This window comes from Heterodontus francisci, chromosome 45 (genome assembly GCF_036365525.1).
Source record: "Heterodontus francisci isolate sHetFra1 chromosome 45, sHetFra1.hap1, whole genome shotgun sequence".
NCBI classification, from domain to species: Eukaryota; Metazoa; Chordata; class Chondrichthyes; order Heterodontiformes; family Heterodontidae; genus Heterodontus; species Heterodontus francisci.
Window position 1 is genome coordinate 18,313,509 of NC_090415.1, and position 22,328 is coordinate 18,335,836.

A 22,328-nucleotide genomic window follows, 5' to 3' on the forward strand; every position below is an offset into this window, starting at 1 on the left:
TAAAAGAGTTAAAGTAAAGATTAAAACCTCCAGTCACAGAAGGGAGACTGACAGCTACAGAGAAGAAAATAAAACCACTCACATGCAAGAGACTGTCAGATAGAGAATAACACCAGAGTACCTAACAGAGACAGACACTTACCATGTAAAACACATGGACACATACCAGAGACTGAGAGGGACAAAGGAAAATCAATTCTCCAATAAGAGAAATTGAATGATAGGAATAACACACATACTTGTGTAGTAGACATTGATAGCTGCAGAAAAAAAGAAAATGTGCACACACACCTATCAGGAACTGCAAGCTGCAGATTAAAACACACAGACCAAAAATAGAAAGATTCAGAGAAAAGCCCCATATCACACACTAGAGTTTGAAAGATACAGAATAAACCCACACTGTTATATCTTAACTTTACAGGTACAGCTTAAAAGTGACACATACCAGAAACCAACTGGTGCAAAGTAAAACTCACTCAAGTAACAGAAACTGACAGGTAAAGATCAAAAACCAGAATTATATACAGAAAATGGCAGGTCTACAATAAAACAACAATCACATATTGGAAGTTGGCAGGTGGGGGCGGGAACACCTTCATGTTCCATAAACTGACAGGTACAGAGTAAAATAAACATTCATATACTATCAATGGACAGGTACAGATTTAACATCTCATTCACTTAACAGAAGCTAAAAGGTGCTGCAGAAAGTACATAATCAAATTCCAAAGATTGAAAGATACAGAATAAACCCACATTCACACACCAGATACTGACAGGAACAGAACCCATATTCCATTCACAGAAACAGATAGGGACAGAACAAAGGTCACAATCACATACCAGAAACTGACAGGAACAGAACCCATATTCCATTCACAGAAACAGATAGGGACAGAACAAAGGTCACAATCACATCCCAGAAACTGACAGGAACAGAACCCATATTCCATTCACAGAAACAGATAGGGACAGAACAAAGGTCACAATCACATACCAGAAACTGACAGGAACAGAACCCACATTTCATTCACAGAAACAGATAGGGACAGAACAAAGGCAACAATCACAAACCAGAAACTGACAGGAACAGAACCCATATTCCATTCACAGAAACAGATAGGGACAGAACAAAGGTCACAATCACATACCAGAAACTGACAGGAACAGAACCCACATTTCATTCACAGAAACAGATAGGGACAGAACAAAGGTCACAATCACATACCAGAAACTGACAGGAACAGAACCTATATTCCATTCACAGAAACAGATAGGGACAGAACAAAGTTCGCAATCACATACCAGAAACTGACAGGAAAGATAAAAACCTTCACACATTTCAGAAAGTAACAGGTGCAGAATAACTGCCTCCCTCACATGAGAAACTGGCAGATACAGATTGACAACCAGACTCGCATACTAGAAACTAACAGGTAAAGATAAAAATCTACATTTACATATCAGAAAATAGCAAATGCAGTATAAAATCCACACTCAACTATCAGAGACTGACAGACACAGTGAAATCCACAGTGAATTCCAAGAAATTTACTGTTAGAGAGTGAAAATCTCTCATCCATAACTGACAGGTACAAAGAAAACCCAACACTTGCACTTCACACGCTGACAGATACAGAATAAAGCACACACATCATTAAGAAGATTTATATACCAGATACTGACAGATACAGATGAAAATTCAATGTCACATCACATAAACTGACAGATACAGAATAAATTCAGCAGTCACAGACCAGAGAATGAAATGTACAAAGTAAACCTCACAGACACATGTCAGAAACTGACATGTACAGATTAAAAATCACACTCACATTCTAGAGAATGTAGAGATGTGGTGTACAATCCAGACTCAAAAGCCAGACTGAAACACGTACTTGTGTACCAGACCTTGACATAAACAGGTTAAAAACCAGACCTGCACATTAGAAATTTAAATGCACTGGTTAAAACTTAAATTTACAAACCAGACAATCAAAGATAAAGAGTGAACACCACTCATATACAAGTAAGTGTTAGATTAACAGTAAAGCCCACACTCACATGCAATAAACTGAGGGGCACAAGTTCAAGACACACAAACAAACATCAGAAACTGAAAGATACAGAATAAGACGTTTCTCACATAAAACAAAGTGACAGTTACAGATAAACCCACACTCAAAATCAGAAACTAACAAAGATAAACTGTAAACTAGAGATATAGAGTGAAACTTACACCCGAGGTCAAGAAACTGAATAATACAGCAAAAGAAGTGAAAACAACACTGACCCACCAGAAAAGAATAAAACTGCACTAACATACCAGAAACTGACAGGCAAGAAGCAAACCCCCACACCCACCCAACCAACCGCTTCCCCTGTGTCCCTCCACTCCCACCCCACCCCGCTCAATACAGAAAAACACAGCAGAGACTGACAGCCATGAAATAAAAGCTACACACAAATACCAGAAAGTGACGAGTACAGTTCCATACTGCAAAGTACAAAGGAAACAAGGTAAAAACCAACACTCACGATTCTGAGTTAGACTGATGTGGAGTAAAATCTAGATGCACATACCAGAGACTGACTGGTACAGATATAAATCTCAATCACATAAGAAATTGAGAGGTGCAGAGTAAACCACACAAACAGGGATCAGAATGTAACTTGTACAATGTAAAATTCAAACCAACTTTTCACAAACAGGCAGGTAATGAGAAGAAGAAAGACACAAACTCAAATACCAGAATATGAGTGTTACAGAGTAATACACATGCTCATATATCAGGAATTTCCATGTACAGAATTAAAAACCTCTCTAGAAACTTACAGACACAAAGAAAATCCCACACTCACACTTCAGAGACTGACAGATACTCAGAATAAAATGCTGTTATAACAGAGACTGACAGGAACAGAATTAAGCACACCATCAAGATAAACAAATGGCAGATTCAGCATAAATCACAAATTCCCATTGCAGATACTGACATGCACAGTGTTAAATGAACACCTATTTAGCAGAAATTAACAATCACCCTTTCAAAGTACAGTCACAGAATAGAAACTGTCAGTTCAAGGTTGAAGCAGATTCACAGAACAAATTGAAATATACAATTTGAACCTCATACTCAAATACCAGCAGCTGATGGATACACAGTAAAACTGATAATGACTTACCAGACACAGACAGACAGAGAAAAGCCAATATCACATCGCAGAATCTGACAAGTGCAGAATAAAATGTATAGTAGCATATCAGAGATTGACAGGAAAAGCACTACCATAAATCAACAAGTACAGAATAATGGCCACACTCACAAGTGTGATATTGATAGGTACTGGGAAAACTTTACACTCACCAGAGACATGCAGAAACAGAATAAAACCCACATTCACATAAAGTAACTCAGAGGTACATAGTAAAGTCCACATTCACATGCCAGAAACAGACAGGGAAAGTAAAACATATCCTCACAAATCATGCACAGACAAGTACAGAGTAATAGCAGCATTCACATTACAGAGACTGACAGATGCAGGTTAAAATCCACAATCAATTACCACAAACAAAAAGGTACAGAATAAAACAGATATTTGTTTTGCAGTAAATGACAACATGCTGGGTAAAATCCACATTCATATATCAGAAATGAAAGGGTGAAGAGTGATCCCACATTCACTCGCCGGAATAAAGAAGGTACAGTGTAAATGAAAGCAGAAAATGCTGGAAATACTCTGCAAGTCTGGCAGCACCTGTGGAGAGAGGGAGACAGTTAACATTTCAGATCAATGATGAACGGCCATTGACCTGAAAGGTTAACTCTGTTTCTGTCTTCACAGATGTTGGCAGCCTGCTGAGTGTTTACAGCATTTTCTGTTTTTTAATTTCCAGCATTCACAGTATTTTGCTTTGTATTATGTTCAATGTAAAGAGCTTTCTGCTATTCCAGAAATTTACAAGTACAAAACAATGCTCATTCTCACATAACAGATAGTGAGAGATTCAAACCAAAACCACTGTTCAGTTCAGCTCAGCAGAAACTGACAGGTACATTACAAAACCAACACTTACATACCAGAAGCTGATAGATACATAATAAAACCCACACTCACATCAGAAGTAGACAGGTACAGTGGAAAGCCCATATGTGTTTATCAGTAATTGACAGATACAGAGAAAAACCCACAGTCACAGTCCACATTCTGAGATAAAGAATAAATCCCTCACTCTCATACCATCCAAAGAGGGACAGATAGTTGGACAGATCTAGATGTGTAAGAGTTCCTTCATTGTTTTTTAAATATAAACAAACAGATCCTGTCTTTCAGACTGACAGATGGAGAATGACTTCCACACTCATACTGTACCAGTGATGAACAGACACAGAACGAATGTTATTCATATACACACCTTTATGATTATTTGTAGTGTATGTTTATGGGATGTGAGCATCTCTAGAAAGGAGAGAAGTTTTTGTCCATCCCTCATTGCCCTTTAGAAGATGGTGTCGAGTGGCCTTCTTGCTCCCTCCAGTCTTTGTAGTGTAGGTAGACCCAAAGTGGTGCTAGGTAGGGAGTTGCAGAATTTGGACTGAGTGATGATGCAGGAGTGGTGTTATTTTTTCAAGCCAGGATGACACATGAACTGGAGATGAAATTGCAGGTGGTAATGTTCTCATACGTTTCCTGCCCATCTTCTACTTGGTAGCAGATGCCGTGGGTTTGGCAGGTGCTGTTTCATGGTGCTTCCTCTGGTTGATGCAGTACGTCTTGTAGATGGTACACACTGTGCACTGGTGGTGGAGGGAGTAAATGGTTAATCTGGTGAATGGTAAGCCAATCAAGCCTACTGCTTTGTACTGAATGGTATAGAGTTTCTTGAGTATTGTTGGAGGTGCACACATCCAGGCAAGTGGGGAGTAATCCATCAGACTTCTGACTTGTGGCTTGTCAGTGGTGGAAAGTCTTTAAGGAGTTTGGACGTGAGTTACTAACCACAGAGTTTCCGGCTTCTGACCAGCTCTGGAAGCCATAGTAGTAATATGGCAGGAAATGTATAAATCCTGCAGTCATTTCCCATAAAGTAACATGCACAGAATAATGGGCATATGAAACAAGATAGTGACAGGACTAGGACACAAGTCACAATACAGAATACAGAATACAACCCACAATCACATACCAGTAACTGAGAGATACATAGTAAAATCCACATTCATATGTCAGGAACAGAAAGGGAAAGTAAAACACTTGCTGACAAATCGGACGCAGACAGACACAGAGTAATAGCAACATTCACATTCCAGAGACTGACAGATATAGAGTAAAAGCTCCAATCAATTACAGGAAACAAACAGGTACAGAATAAAATACATACTTGCTTTGTAGTAACTGTCAGGTACAAAATAAAATCAACATTCACATATCAGAAACTGACAAGTGAAGAGTAAAAGACACAGTAACATGTCACAAACTGACAGATACAGAGTGATCTCACATTCACTTGTCAGAATATAAAAGGTAATGAATAAAAATATTTCTTCCAGACCAGAAACTGACAGGCACAGAATAAAGGAGCAACTTAGATTGCAGTAACTGACTGGAACAGAGGAAAATCCATATTCACATGTCAGAAACTGACAGGAACAGAAAGAACACACACTCACATCCCAGAAATTGGAACACAGAATAAAATTCACACGCTCATATCAGAAATTAACTTTACAGATGAAAATCCACAATCATACAGCAGAGAGTGAGATGTACAATTAAACTCAGCTTCTGACACGTGAGGCTAACACACACAGAGTAAAAACAATGCTCATGTCACATACCAGAAACAGGCAGATGCAGATCACAACCCACACTCACATATCAGATATTGGCAGTTACAGTGTAAAATAACTCTTAATGATCACTGACAGGGATATGATACAGTCCACATTCATTCATCAGAAACTTACAGATACAGATAATAAACAGTACTGACATAAAACAGATTGGCAGGAACAGGTTAAAACCCATCCTTATATGTAGACGTCTGATAGGTACAGGATGCAGTCGAGGCCTCCAAACCAGAGACTGACATGTAGAGTGAAAACAACACTCACACGTCATCAATTAACATGTGCAGTGTGAAGTTACACAAACATATTACTGACTAACAAGTACAGAGGGAAAATCAAACAACCTTCCATAGCAGAAACTGACAGGTACAGATTAAACTCCAAATTCACATATCGGACACTAACAAAGAGAAAGGCCCAGACTCCCATCAGTTTAGTTTCAATAATTAATAAGTACATTATTTAGAAACCCCGGTGGTGTAGGAACCCTCAGTCTCACTCTTTAACACCTCACACTGAAAATCTACACTCCGCTTTTGTCTCCCACAAACAGGGACCAATTTATAATGTGTGATGTGTTTTTTTTACATTGATCTGAAATGTATCCGGTTACAGAATGTTGTGAATGAGACTTTTTGCCTGCCGGTTCCAAACTGTTTTAAAACAGGACAGAGAATGAATCCGAATAGATGCCGGATTGGAAAAGCGAATCTGGAACTTGTGAGAAAATGTGAAATAATACAATATGGGGGATATTTTTACATCCCTGTTGTAAGGCTATATGATCTATTAACTTGATATCGAGTGAAGCCGCTCCTTGTTTTACAAATCTGTTGGCGGGCTTTTGAAATTTGAAAAAGAAACGGTTTGGATTCTGCCAACCCGGAGCGGTTATATTCCACCCTATTAACGTGATGTCTCCGGATTGGTGAACTAAGCAACTATCTGATTGGTAACATGAACAACACAATGAGAAGCTGCACAGAGTGACCAATCACCAGTGTCCTCACTATCATTCATCCAGAAGGTATAAGTGAGGCAGATTTGATCATTCTTCCTGAACTGTTTTGAATTGTAGTTTTTACAGATTTTTGTGAATAAAGTATATTTTTGGGGGGGTAAAATAGTGTCTGGAAGAGGGAAAACCGGTGTCAAAGCTCGGTCCAAGGCCAAGTCTCTCTTCACAGTCTGGACTGCAGTTCCCGGTGGGCCGTGTTCACTGGCTCCCGAGAAATGAGGAACTTTGCTGAGAGTGTGGGAGCCGGAGCCCCGGTCTATCTGGCTGCTGTGCTCGAGTATCTGACAGCTGAAATCCTCGAGTTGGCCGGCAACGCGGCCCGGGACAACAAGAAGACCCGCATCATCCCCAGACACCTCCAGCAGGCCCAAAGACTCTTTTCAGAGCCACCCACTTTATCTGTGAAAGAGCTGGTTCCTGTCTGACAGACGGCAATTTTATAATGCAAGCGCTGCTTTGTGTTGGTATGATTCGGGATTTAGCCGCTTGCCTCTGGAGATATTTGTCAGGCATTTTAACAATTCTAGCGTTTCTGCACAAATAAAGCTTTTGTTGAGTCCTAAAATGATCGTCCCTCTAATAAAATGATCTGTGCACATTGGTATCGCTGCTCCAGACCACATTTCTCTGCTGCAGAGATCGCAGCTCTTTGTTTTGCCGATTTGGTGGCTCTTAAAAGAGCCGTTGTGTTATTTGATGCCAAACTCAGTTCGGGGCAGGGTGAGTTTAGGCGCGCTCCCCGCGGATACGGCGGGCCAGCTGGATGTCTTTGGGCATGATGGTGACTCGCTTGGCGTGGATGGCGCACAGGTTGGTGTCTTCAAAGAGCCCCACCAGGTAAGCCTCGCTGGCCTCCTGCAGGGCCATGACGGCCGAGCTCTGGAAGCGCAGGTCTGTCTTGAAGTCCTGCGCGATCTCCCGCACCAGGCGCTGGAAGGGCAGTTTGCGGATGAGCAGCTCGGTGGATTTCTGGTAGCGGCGGATCTCCCGCAGAGCCACAGTGCCGGGTCTGTAACGGTGAGGCTTCTTCACTCCGCCCGTGGCTGGAGCGCTCTTGCGGGCCGCTTTTGTAGCCAGCTGCTTGCGGGGAGCTTTCCCTCCAGTCGATTTGCGCGCTGTCTGCTTGGTTCTGGCCATTCTGGTGGAAGCTCTGGAACAAAGACACTGTAAATGTTGAGACTGCTCAGGGACTGTCTATTTAAGACAGTAGAGGGACCGCCCTAGTGTTGTGATTGGATGCAGCCCCGTCCATCAGTCAAGATTGAAACCAACTCTGGGAAGTAAAAGGACGGCGGGAAATGCTGCGCCCTGATTGGTTAACTTGTAACTGGAATGTCATCGATCTCAAAAAGCCCGCCAATTTCAGACAGCAAAACAAGACAAAGATTTTTTTTAAACCCTAATTGGCGGGAAGAATGATGAAATCTGACTCCTTGCAGCTTCATTTATTTCGTCCGAGATCCCCCCACTCTCTGACAACACAGTTTGAATCGGCCCTCACGAATACATTATCACTTGCAGCCGTTTAATTCATGACGCACTGAATAAAATGGAACAGAAACATACAGTAAAACAACGGGACAGAGTTGGGTATCCTGGTACATGAATCACAAAAAAGTTTGTTGGTACGTACAACATGAGTTTAGGAAGACAAATGGAATGATGTCAGTTATTGCAAGGAGAATGGACTATTAAAGTAAGGAAGATTTGCTACAGTTGTCCAGGGTATTGGTGAAACTGTATCTGTAATAATGTGTACAGTTTTGGTCTCCTTACTGCTGAAAACAAAGAAATTGCATTAGAAGCAGTTCGGAGAAGATTCACTCGACTGATCGCTGGGATGAAGGGGTTATCTTCTGGGAAATGGTTGGACAGGTTGCCCTGTATCCATTAGAATTGAGAATGAGAAGTGATCTTATTGAAATGCATAAGATCTTGAGAGCACTTGGCAAGGTGGATACTGAGAGGATGTTTCCCCTTATGAGAGAGACTGGAACCAGGGAACACAAGGATCCTTGCTAAATGTGAAAGACACAGGAAGCATCTGTAAAGTGTATAGATTGAACCAATTAGGATAACCGGAACAATTCAGAACCTAATATGGTCAGATCCCAGCACACCGAGAAGGGTAAAATAAAGGGTGATAGGGGATGTCATCGGTACACTTTGCAAGGGGTGAACAGAACATTGTTGGCACATTTAGAAGGAGCAGATACACTATGGTCAACACAGCAAGAGAAGAAGAAGGAGAGAAGTCCATGTCCCAGCAAGTTCAGAAGCAAGAACCAGTACTGATTGTTACTGTATACTTATTGCTGTTGTTAAGGATTAACTTTGTGAATCTTAGTTAAGTCTAATAAACTCTCTGACTTGATCACAGAACTTGACTCTGTACCTTGTAGGTCCATCTTGGTCAAGAATCTCAAGGTGAGACAGGTTGGGTATTCTCTGTCTCACCTCTGTTCAGGTAACATCTACCTGAAACTTACAGCTCTTTACTATTCACATACATTGCTTTGTATTTTGTCCTCCTCAAACTTCCAAATTATGGTCCCTATAAAAGCAATGTTGTTAATAAAGATTTCTGTGTCACCCTACTGCATACTTCTTCACATTAAAAAGACATCAGTTCACTACTACACTCTGTCTCCTATCCTTTAGCCAACTACCATCTCAGCATAACAGTATCAATTTTTAACATGAATTTCTATTTTCTGTGTAACTCTGTTATGTACTACTTGATCGAATGCCTTTTAAAAAGCAGATATCCAATATCGATAATACTACCTTCAGCAAAGTCAACCCCAAGAATTCAATCAGGTTAGTCTCACATGATTTGTCCTTAGCAGATCGGTACTGCTTGTCCCTTATTAACTCATCATTCTTCAAGTTGAAGTTTATTTGATCCTTGACACTTGTTTCCAATTGTTTTCGACCACTGATGACAAAATTCATTGGTCTGTAGTCACCAGCTTTTTCCTTCCCATTTTTGGAACAGGAGTGTAACATTTGCACTGATTCGGTCAACTGGAACGACTTCAATATCCAAACATTGTCGTCAGGATTTCTGTTATCTCTCTCAGTAATCTGAGATGCTTTCTATCTGGACTCATAGAACATAGAACATAGAACATACAGCACAGAACAGGCCCTTCGGCCCACAATGTTGTGCCGATCCTTTGTCCTCTGTCAAGGACAATTTAATCTATACCCCATCATTCTCCTTTATCCATATACCTATCCAAAAGCCTTTTGAAAGTCCCTAAAGTTTCTGACTCAACAACTTCCCCGGGCAAGGCATTCCATGCCTCGACCACTCTCTGGGTAAAGAACCTTCCCCTGACATCCCCCTTATATCTCCCACCCTTCACCTTAAATTTATGACCCCTTGTAACGCTTTGCTCCACCCGGGGAAAAAGTTTCTGACTGTCTACCCTATCTATTCCCCTGATCATCTTATAAACCTCTATCATGTCACCCCTCATCCTTCTCCTTTCTAATGAGAAGAGGCCTAGAATGTTCAGCCTTTCCTCGTAAGACTTATTCTCCATTCCAGGCAACATCCTGGTAAATCTCCTCTGCACCCTCTCCAAGGCTTCCACATCCTTCCTAAAATGAGGCGACCAGAACTGCACACAGTACTCCAAATGAGGCCTTACCAAGGTCCTGTACAGCTGCATCATCACCTCACGGCTCTTAAATTCAATCCCTCTGCTAATGAACGCTAACACCCCATATGCCTTCTTCACAGCCCTATCCACTTGAGTTGCAACTTTCAATGATCTATGCACATAGACCCCAAGGTCTCTCTGCTCCTCCACATGCCCAAGAACCCTACCGTTAACCCAGTATTTTGCATTCATGTTTGTCCTTCCAAAATGGACGACCTCACACTTTTCAGGGTTAAACTCCATCTGCCACTTTTCAGCCCAGCACTGCAACCTATCCAAGTCCCTTTGCAGACGACAATAGCCCTCCTCGGTATCCACAACTCCACCAACCTTTGTATCATCTGCAAATTTACTGACCCACCCTTCGACTTCCTCATCCAAGTCGTTAATAAAAATCACAAACAGGAGAGGACCCAGAACTGATCCCTGCGGCACGCCACTGGTAACTGGGCTCCAGGCTGAGTATTTACCATCTAAGACCACTCTCTGCCTTCTATCAGTTAGCCAATTCTTAATCCAACTGGCCACATTCCCCACTATCCCATGCCTCCTGACTTTCTCCATAAGTCTACCATGGGGGACCTTATCAAATGCCTTACTAAAATCCATGTACACCACATCCACTGGTTTACCCTCATCCACTTGCTTGGTCACCTGCTCAAAGAATTCAATCAGGCTTGTGAGGCAAGACCTACCCCTCACAAAACCGTGCTGACTGTCCCGAATCAAGCAGTGTCTTTCCAGATGCTCAGAAATCCTATCCCTCAGCACCTTTTCCATCAACTTGCCTACCACCGAAGTAAGACTAACTGGCCTGTAATTCCCAGGGTTGTTCCTATTCCCTTTCTTGAACAGGGGCACAACATTTGCCACCCTCCAATCACCTGGTACCACCCCCGTCAGCAGAGAAGATAACTTAAAGTGATGTCAATCTATTGAGAACCTCCTTTCTGTCTATTTTCATTCTATCCAATATCTCTGTACCCCTCCTCTACCGGGACATTAACTTCATCCTGGCTTTTGTGAACAGACATATAACGCTCTCATTCATTACCTTTTCCAACACAAGGAGATTTCATTTCTTTATCCCTAAAAGCTCCGCAATTTTTTGCACTATCATTTTACATTTTTGTTTAGTTATAAATTATTTTTGTTTCTCTTGGTTGCTACTCATTAATATTTTCTTATACTCTTTTAGAAACATGTTTTGTTTTTTTACCTGCACTCTCACTATTCTGCCTGGTTGGAATCATGGTGATGTCGAGGATATGGGATATTTGTACAAATCACTGCCATTATTATTGAAGTGATTGGCACTGCAAACAATCTTTGAGTCATATTGATCAAAACCAAATTAATGGTAACGAGTGTGAGGCTGAGACTGGAAGGTTGTCTGAATAAGGCAGGGGAGCGGGTGCGGGGGCGGCTCCTCATTTGGCCAAAACAATCTGGTAGAAGTGTAAGAGTGAGTCCGAGTATTTCCAGGATGAAGGATAAACATCTGATAGTCTCTGTTTAATATCATCGGAATGAAACTCTTGGTCACGGAAATGATACCTGAAAGGCCTTGTGCTGTCAATCTGCCGAGTGTACGGGATGGAAGGATGGAGTGGAAGAGCCTCTGTATTTCTCCAGTACTGAATTGTAGTGGGTTGGATGTTTAATCAGTTTCTAACTCTGCCTGTTGGGTGAGTAGGCGACAGAAACGATACCAGTTCCCATCCCTGTGTGACTGTCACTCCTTCTGTTGTGTGTGTGCAGGATTAAACCCTGAGTCCCTCTATCCAGCTCTGGCTGCTATATCTGGAAAGATGCTGAATCTTTCAGTAGTTGATCTGCTCAAACCGAGTTCAAGGCCCAAGTAGTGAACAGAATTTCACATTAAGTGTTTGAATAATACTATGTTTGAACAGCAGGTTATGATCGACAGGACCAAAGGCTGGAAAAATTCCTGTCCATAAATCTTTCAACAGGGAGTGCGAGGATCTCCTGGTTCCGAGTGTTTAAGGGATACAGGATTAGGAATCGGCAACTGAGCCCTGAAAATTCACAGCAAAGACTGTGTACATGAGGACATTTAACAACCGGGAGCTGAAACTCTGGGACGGGCTCTATTGTTACTGTGTTTGTGTGTCTGGTATAATCGCGGCAGCTCCGTGTCTCTCTTGCTTCGAATGAAACGATGAAGATCACCATTGTGTATTTCTCACATTGACCGCGGGTTTCACTCCGGTTAGACAAACCTTTGCTGACTGAAATGAATTCTACAAGGTCCCAGCAAACACACCGACTCCCTCCTTCCTCCCATGTTTCTGTCGGATTGTTTTGAGAGGAGGGTCTCAATAATAACAAAGACCCTGCAGGGAGAGACGGCAATTTGAACATCGACATGGGATCAGCTCCCGGCTTTCTAGGTTATAGATTCCCTCCAGCCCTCCCCACCCTCCCTCCACCCTAACCCCATGTTCAGTTTCATTGTTCACACATTGATGAGGGTGAAATGGGGAAAGTTCCTATTGAGTTTTGTTGCAGAGAGCAGCGCACGCGCGATATAACCCCGCCCACTGTGACGTCATCATGAGGATAAGAGCGCATGCGCTCCCCTCCCCCCAACACTGTCTCTGAACGTCATTCAGTGAGTGAGCGGAAGATTGTTTAAATCAGCTGCGAATGGAGACATCCGGGTCCCGGGGTAAGTGAACAAACAACATCTGCTTCCAGCAGCAACACCAGGTTTGGGAGCGAGTCTGCAGATGTGTTCAGAGATTAACATTGAATAGCGGGGAAGTTCAGCGAGAGTCGGGGACTGTGTGGAATGTACACTGGAGGCCTGGATACCCGAGTCCAACCCGAGCGGGACCCGAGCACATGTGTCCGCCTCGGCTCGGGCCCAGCTTGCGGCTCCGGCTTTCGGGCTCGGGTCCGGGTCGGAATTGAATCTGCGCAGTGAGCCGGTGCCGTCACTATCATCACGCATGCGCTGCAGCTTTTTACCAGTTGGGGGGCTCAGGAAGGGTAAGGTCGGGTCCGGTGTTGTTCGGTTGGGTGCTTGGTGTGTGTGTAGACTCGAGTCCTAACAGTGAACAGTTTAATTTTTTTTTTAAATAAATACTGTATATTTTATAATCATTTTATGATAATTATTCATTCAGGACCTTCCTGCTCTCTGCATCTCAGCTGCTCACTGGATAAACGTACAGCAAGTATCTCAACCTGTAAAGCAGGAGTTTACATAATGTATCATGATATTTACTGAGCCTTCGGGCAATTGCTGTGATTAGTTTAAGCAATACAGATACTGGTACAGTGCGGCACAACTCCATGGGTTTCTGTTTAACTCATGACCAAACAATCATTGACATTGTGGCTCCAATCTTCATCTTTGAAACAATCTTTCAACCAGCTGAAACATTGTTTATCTGGCAGTGCTACAAAAACTTACAAAGATGTCAAAGGATAGATGGACACTCTGAAAGCTTTGGAGGTTTGAGATTCATCCATGACATCAAATAATCTAGGCCAAGAATATTTTTCTTTAAAAAAGTGATAGATAACTTCATGCAAAATTGTTTTAAATGTCAATGCTGGAAATTGTTCAACATGCTTTGTCAATGTTAACATATATGTTTTGTTTTGCTTTGTCAGCTATTCGAGGTTCTGGCCATTATGTGTATACTGATCAACCAGAAGTCTTCAATCTGCAGATCTGTAGAGTAATGATCAGACAGCACCGGGAATCTGCAGTACTGTAGACTAACAATCAAACACCACAGGGAAAGCCTGCTATCTGATCTGTCATTTATCCAAACAATCAATCTTTCCTTTCACTGAAGGTAACTTGCAGGTACAGCAAGCAATTAACAAGGTAAATGGTGTGTTGGTCTTCATTGCAAGAGGATGAGTATAGGAGTAAAGATGTCTTGCTGCAATGAAATAGAGCCTTGCTGAGACTGTACCTGGAGTATTGTGTGCAGTTTTGGTCTCTTACCTATAAAAAGATATACTTGTCACCGAGGGAGTGCAATGAAGGTTCACCAAACTAATTCCTGGGATGAAGGGATTGTGTGATGAGGGAAGATTAAACAGACTGGGCCTTTATTCTCTGGAGTTTAGAAGAATGAGAGGTGATCTCATTCAAACATACAAAATTCTTACAGGACTCGACAGGGTAGATGCAGGAAGGATGTTTCCCCTGACTGGGGATCTCGAACCAGGGGATACAGTCTCAGAATAAGGAGCAGACCATTTAGGACTGAGAATAGGAGGAATTTCTTACACTCAGAGGCTGGTGAATCTTGGGAATTTTCTACCCAGAGGGCTGTGGAGACTCAGTCACTGAGTATGTTCAGGATGGGGATCGGTACATTTCTATATACTAAAAACATCAAGGGTTACAGGGATAGTGCAGGAAAATGGTGTTGAAGTAGATCAACCTTGATCTCATTGAATGGTGGAGAGGGCTCAAAGGGCTGAATGACCTAGTCCTGTTCCTAGTTCTGATGTTAATGTGTTGTAGTCAGGTTCAGGGGAACAAAACTGTGCTGCTGTACTGCAATGCTGTCCAACATGGACACTTGGTATCACCGGGTTCCTAATGTGGAAATGACAATGATGAAACTGTAAAGTTCTAACCCTCACCTGTTCTTGTCTTACAGGGAATACTTCTCCTTTGTGCAGGAACCGGAATAGGTGTGATGTTTCCCAGGACCAAGGAACCGTGCAGCCCAGCTCCTTCTAACACTCAGTAGGTACGTGATCATTCCCATAGTGTAAAGGTACAGACAGCTCACCAGTTCCACTGTCAGGGACACCAGAAGGAGTCAGTCTCAAACTGATCCCAAGATCCAGACACACATTTTCAATCCCAACAAGGTAAATAGAGCAGGAGAGACAGACATTGTATCCAGTTCAAACCAATTCAGTACTGCTGACAGGTAGAGACATGAATCCCAGGTCAACTATCAGATTTAAATAGAGTCATATACAGCAGAGGAGGCTATTCGGCCCATTGACTCCATGTTTACTCTCCACAAAGGAATACAGTCAGTCTCACACCCTGGCTCGATCCCCGTCGCCCTGCAAGTCTATTTCTCTCAGGTGACCATCCAACATCCTACTGAAGTCAGTGATTGTCTCCACTTCCACCTCCCTTGTGGGCAGTGAGTTCCAGGTCATTACCACCCCCTGTGTAAAACAGTGTTTCCTCATATTCCCCCTGAATCTCTGGTCAAAAACATTCAATCTGTGTAAACTAGTCCTTGTACCATTTGTTAGTGGGAACAGTTTTTCGCTTTCCAGCTTGCCTGTTAATATCTTGTACATTTCAGTTAAATCTCCCCTCAATCTCCTTTGTTCTGAGGAGCCGTGCCCGTGCCACATGATAGCGAAGCGAGGAATTGGCAGAGAGAGGAGTTGAACACGTGGCTGCAGGGATGGTGCAGGAGGGAGGGTTTTGGTTTCCTGGATAATTGGGGCTCTTTCTGGGGTAGGTGGGACCTCTACAAACAGGATGGTCTTCACCTGAAACAGAGGGGTACCAATATCCTGGGGGGGGCGGGGGGGGGGAGATTTGCTAGTGCTCTTCGGGGGGGTTTAAACTAATTCAGCAGGGGAATGGGAACCTAAATTGTAGTTCCAGTGTACAGGATGTTGAGAGTAGTGAGGTCAGGGATAAGGTTACAAGGACGCAAGAGGGCACTGGCAAGCAAGAACTTGGTTTAAAGTGTGTCTACTTCAACGCCAGGAGCATCCGGAATAAGGTGGGTGAGCTTGCAGCATGGGTTGGTACCTGGGATCTCGATGTTGTGGCCATTTCGGAGACATGGGTAGAGCAGGGGCAGGAATGGATGTTGCAGATTCCGGGATTTAGATGTTTCAGTAAGAACAGAGAAGATGGTAAAAGAGGTGGGGGGGGTGGCATTGTTAATCAAGGAGAGTATCACAGCGACAGAAAGGACGTTTGAGGACTCGTCTACTGAGGTAGTATGGGCTGAGGTTAGAAACAGGAGAGGAGAGGTCACCCTGTTGGGAGTCTTCTATAGACCTTTTGCGAGGAGCAGCCTTGATAGAACGGGGTGCGGAGCGGACTTTCAGCTGAGCGGTCAATTTCAGTAAGTTACAAGTTAATCCCTTTTTTGTTTCGGAGGACCGGGGACTGCTGGGTAGGGGAAAACTATTTATTTGGGCAGTTTTAAAATCTCTGTCTTTTGCGAGGAGCAGCCTTGATAGAACGGGGTGCGGAGCGGACTTTCAGCTGAGCGGTCAATTTCAGTAAGTTACAAGTTACTCCCTTTTTTGTTTCGGAGGACCGGGGACTGCTGGGTAGGGGAAAACTATTTATTTGGGCAGTTTTAAAATCTCTGTCTTTTGCGAGGAGCAGCCTTGATAGAACGGGGTGCGGAGCGGACTTTCAGCTGAGCGGTCAATTTCAGTAAGTTACAAGTTAATCCCTTTTTTGTTTCGGAGGACCGGGGACTGCTGGGTAGGGGAAAACTATTTATTTGGGCAGTGGCAGTACCCGAGACACTACAGGTGTAGTGTCTCCCACCCACCCTCCTCCTCTAACCAAAAAAAAAGGACTCTAGGGTGTTGATAAGGTAAGCTTTTTATTTAAAACTTCAGTCCGTCGGATTGCTAAGCGAACAAGTTTTGACTTTTTTTTTTCGTTTGGTTTTTCAGTAGATTTATTGGGAATCTAGAATAGTGGGAATGGAGGTAAAGGCAGTTGTATGTTCCTCCTGCAGAATGTGGGAGGTAGGGGTCGCCAAGAGTGTCCCTGCTGACTGCATCTGCGGGAAGTGCACCCAACTCCAGCTCCTCGCAGACCGCGTTAGGGAGCTGGAGCTGGATGAACTTCGGATCATTCGGGAGGCGGAGGGGATTATTGACAGGAGTTATAGGGAGGCAGTCACACCTCAGGTAAAAGAAGTAGGTAGATGGGTTACCGTCAGGGGAAGGAAAGGGAACCAGCAGGCAGTGCAGGGATCCCCTGTGGCCGTTTCCCTCAACAACAGGTATACCGTTTTGGATACTGTTGGGGGGGACGACTTACCAGGGGTAAGCAATGGGGTGCAGGTCTCTGGCACAGAGTCTGTCCCTGTTGCTCAGAAGGGAAAAGGGAAGAGGAGCAGAGCATTAGTCATTGGGGACTCCATAGTTAGGGGAACAGATAGGAGGTTCTGTGGGAACGAGAGAGACTCACGGTTGGTGTGTTGCCTCCCAGGTGCCAGGGTACGTGATGTCTCCGATCGTGTTTTTGGGATCCTTAAGGGGGAGGGGGAGCACCCCCAAGTCGTGGTCCACATAGGCACCAACGACATAGGTAGGAAGAGAGATGGGGATTTAAGGCAGAAATTCAGGGAGCTAGGGTGGAAGCTTAGAGCGAGAACAACCAGAGTTGTTATCTCTGGGTTGTTGCCTGTGCCACGTGCTAGCGAAGAGAGGAATAGGGAGAGAGAGGAGTTGAACACGTGGCTGCAGGGATGGTGTAGGAGGGAGGGTTTTGGTTTCCTGGATAATTGGGGCTCTTTCTGGGGTAGGTGGGACCTCTACAAACAGGATGGTCTTCACCTGAACCAGAGGGGTACCAATATCCTGGGGGGGAGATTTGTTAGTGCTCTTCGGGGGGGTTTAAACTAAATCAGCAGGGGAATGGGAACCTAAATTGCAGTGCCAGTGTACAGGCTGTTGAGAGTAGTGAGGTAGGGGATAAGGTTACAGGGACACAAGAGGGCACTGGCAAGCAAGAACTTGGTTTAAAGTGTGTCTACTTCAACGCCAGGAGCATCCGGAATAAGGTGGGTGAGCTTGCAGCATGGGTTGGTACCTGGGATCCTGATGTTGTGGCCATTTCGGAGACATGGGTAGAGCAGGGGCAGGAATGGATGTTGCAGGTTCCGGGATTTAGATGTTTCAGAAAGAACAGAGAAGAGGGTAAAAGAGGGGGGGGGGTGGCATTGTTAATCAAGGAAAGTATTACAGCGGCAGAAAGGACGTTTGAGGACTCGTCTACTGAGGTAGTCTGGGCCGAGGTTAGAAACAGGAGAGGAGAGGTCACCCTGTTGGGAGTTTTCTATAGACCTCCGAATAGTTCCAGAGATGTAGAGGAAAGGATAGCGAAGATGATTCTCGACAGGAGCGAGTGTAACAGGGTAGTGGTTATGGGGGACTTTAACTTTCCAAATATTGACTGGAAATACTATAGTTCGAGTACTTTAGATGGGTCTGTTTTTGTCCAGTGTGTGCAGGAGGGTTTTCTGACACAGTATGTGGACAGGCCAACCAGGGGCGATGCCACATTGGATTTGGTACTGGGTAATGAACCCGGCCAGGTGTTTGATTTAGATGTAGGTGAGCACTTTGGCGATAGTGATCACAATTCGGTTAGGTTTACCTTAGCGATGGGCAGGGACAGGTATATACCGCAGGGCAAGAATTATAGCTGGGGGAAAGGAAATTATGACGCGATTAGGCAAGATTTAGGATGTGTAGGATGGGGAAGGAAACTGCAGGGGATGGGCACAAACGAAATGTGGAGCTTATTCAAGGAGCAGCTAATGCGTGTCCTTGATAAGTATGTACCTGTCAGGCAGGGAGGAAGTTGTCGAGCAAGGGAGCCGTGGTTTACTCAAGAAGTTGAAGCGCTTGTCAAGAGGAAGAGGGCGGCTTATGTTAGGATGAGACGTGAAGGCTCAGTTAGGGCGCTTGAGAGTTACAAGCTAGCCAGGAAGGATCTAAAGGGAGGGCTAAGAAGAGCAAGAAGAGGACACGAGAAGTCATTGGCGGATAGGATCAAAGAAAACCCTAAGGCTTTCTATAGGTATATCAGGAATAAACGAATGATAAGAGTTAGAACAGGGCCAATCAAGGATAGTAGTGGGAAGTTGTGTGCGGAATCGGAGGAGATAGGGGAAGCGTTAAATGAATATTTTTCGTCAGTATTTACAGTAGAGAAAGAAAATGTTGCCGAGGAGATTACTGAGATACAGCCTACTAGGCTAGATGGGATTGAGATTCACAAGGAGGAGGTGTTAGCAATTTTGGAAAGAGTGAAAATAGATAAGTCCCCTGGGCCAGATGGGATTTATCCTAGGATTCTCTGGGAAGCCAGGGAGGAGATTGCAGAGCCGTTGTTGTTGATCTTTAAGTCGTCATTGTCGACAGGAGTAGTGCCGGAGGACTGGAGGATAGCAAATGTTGTCCCCTTGTTCAAGAAGGGGAGTAGAGACAGCCCTGGTAATTATAGACCTGTGAGCCTTACTTCGGTTGTGGGTAAAATGTTGGAAAAGGTTATAAGAGACAGGATTTATAATCATCTTGAAAAGAATAAGTTCATTTGCGATAGTCAGCACGGTTTTGTGAAAGGTAGGTCGTGCCTCACAAACCTTATTGAGTTTTTCGAGAAGGTGACCAAACAGGTGGATGAGGGTAAAGCCGTGGATGTGGTGTATATGGATTTCAGTAAGGCGTTTGATAAGGTTCCCCACGGTAGGCTATTGCAGAAAATACGCAAGTATGGGGTTGAAGGTGATTTAGAGCTTTGGATCAGAAATTGGCTAGCTGGAAGAAGACAGAGGGTGGTGGTTGATGGCAAATGTTCATCCTGGAGTTTAGTTACTAGTGGTGTACCGCAAGGTTCTGTTTTGGGGCCACTGCTGTTTGTCATTTTTATAAACGACCTGGATGAGGGTGTAGAAGGGTGGGTTAGTAAATTTGCGGATGACACGAAGGTCGGTGGAGTTGTGGATAGTGTTGTAGGGTACAGAGGGACATAGATAGGCTGCAGAGCTGGGCTGAGAGATGGCAAATGGAGTTTAATGCGGAGAAGTGTGAGGTGATTCACTTTGGAAGGAGTAACAGCAATGCAGAGTACTGGGCTAATGGGAAGATTCTTGGTAGTGTAGATGAGCAGAGAGATCTTGGTATCCAGGTACATAAATCCCTGAAAGTTGCTACCCAGGTTAATAGGGCTGTTAAGAAGGCATATGGTGTGTTAGCCTTTATTAGTAGGGGGATCGAGTTTCAGAGCCACGGGGTCATGATGCAGCTGTACAAAACTCTGGTGAGGCCGCACCTGGAGTATTGCGTGCAGTTCTGGTCACCGCATTATAGGAAGGATGTCGAAGCTTTGGAAAGGGTGCAGAGGAGATTTACTAGGATGTTGCCTGGTATGGAAGGAAGGTCTTACGAGGAAAGGCTGAGGGACTTGGGGTTGTTTTCGTTAGAGAGAAGGAGGAGGAGAGGTGACTTAATAGAGACATACAAGATAATCAGAGGGTTAGATAGGGTGGATAGTGAGAGTCTTTTTCCTCGGATGAGGATGGCAAACACGAGGGGACATAGCTTTAAGTTGAGGGGTGAAAGATATAGGACAGATGTCAGAGGTAGTTTCTTTACGCAGAGAGTAGTAGGGGCGTGGAACGCCCTGCCTGCAACAGTAGTAGACTCGCCAACTTTAAGGGCATTTAAGTGGTCATTGGATAGACATATGGATGTAAATGGAATAGTGTAGGTCAGATGATCGGCGCAACATCGAGGGCCGAAGGGCCTGTACTGCGCTGTAATATTCTAATTCTAATTCTAATTCTAGTTCCAGAGATGTAGAGGAAAGGATAGCGAAGATGATTCTCGACAGGGGCGAGAGTAACAGGGTAGTTGTTATGGGGGACTTTAACTTTCCAAATATTGACTGGAAATACTATAGTTCGAGTACTTTAGATGGGTCAGTTTTTGTCCAGTGTGTGCAGGAGGGTTTTCTGACACAGTATGCAGACAGGCCAACCAGGGGTGATGCCACATTGGATTTGGTACTGGGTAATGAACCCGGCCAGGTGTTAGATTTAGATGTAGGTGAGCACTTTGGTGATAGTGATCACAATTCGGTTAGGTTTACCTTAGCGATGGGCAGGGACAGGTATATACCGCAGGGCAAGAATTATAGCTGGGGGAAAGGAAATTATGATGCGATTAGGCAAGATTTAGGATGCGTAGGATGGGGAAGGAAACTGCAGGGGATGGGAACAATCGAAATGTGGAGCTTATTCAAGGAGCAGCTACTGCGTGTCCTTGATAAGTATGTACCTGTCAGGCTGGGAGGAAGTTGTCGAGCGAGGGAGCTGTGGTTTACTAAAGAAGTTGAAGCGCTTGTCAAGAGGAAGAAGGCTTATGTTAGGATGAGACGTGAAGGCTCAGTTAGGGCGCTTGAGAGTTACAAGCAAGCCAGGAAGGATCTAAAGGGAGAGCTAAGAAGAGCGAGGAGAGGACACGAGAAGTCATTGGCGGATAGGATCAGGGAAAACCCTAAGGCTTTCTATAGGTATATCAGGAATAAAAGAATGACTAGAGTTAGATTAGGGCCAATCAAGGATAGTAGTGGGAAGTTGTGTGTGGAATCAGAGGAGATAGGGGAAGCGTTAAATGAATATTTTTCGTCAGTATTTACAGTAGAGAAAGAAAATATTGTCGAGGAGAATACTGAGATTCAGACTACTAGGCTCGATGGGATTGAGGTTCACAAGGAGGAGGTGTTAGCAATTTTGGAAAGTGTGAAAATAGATAAGTCCCCTGGGCCAGATGGGATTTATCCTAGGCTTCTCTGGGAAGCTAGGGAGGAGATTGCAGAGCCTTTGTCCTTGATCTTTATGTCGTCATTGTCGACAGGAATAGTGCCGGAAGACTGGAGGATAGCAAATGTTGTCCCCTTGTTCAAGAAGGGGAGTAGAGACAGCCCTGGTAATTATAGACCTGTGAGCCTTACTTCGGTTGTGGGTAAAATGTTGGAAA

At 43.9% G+C, this 22,328-nt stretch overlaps 1 protein-coding gene across 1 annotated transcript; it reads right to left on the reverse strand.

Annotated features, from left to right (window-relative positions):
- Positions 1-7,552: 7,552 nt before the first annotated feature.
- On the reverse strand, positions 7,553-8,013 carry LOC137356229 (histone H3). Its single transcript, XM_068022102.1, has one exon. The coding sequence runs from the start codon at positions 8,011-8,013 to the stop codon at positions 7,603-7,605; it is 411 nt and encodes a 136-aa protein (XP_067878203.1). The 3' UTR covers positions 7,553-7,602.
- Positions 8,014-22,328: the final 14,315 nt, after the last annotated feature.

What these genes read in the sequence shown, in the direction of transcription:
- LOC137356229 (XM_068022102.1), bottom strand. Translation starts at nt 8,013, where the DNA reads ATGGCCAGAACCAAGCAGACAGCGCGCAAATCGACTGGAGGGAAAGCT.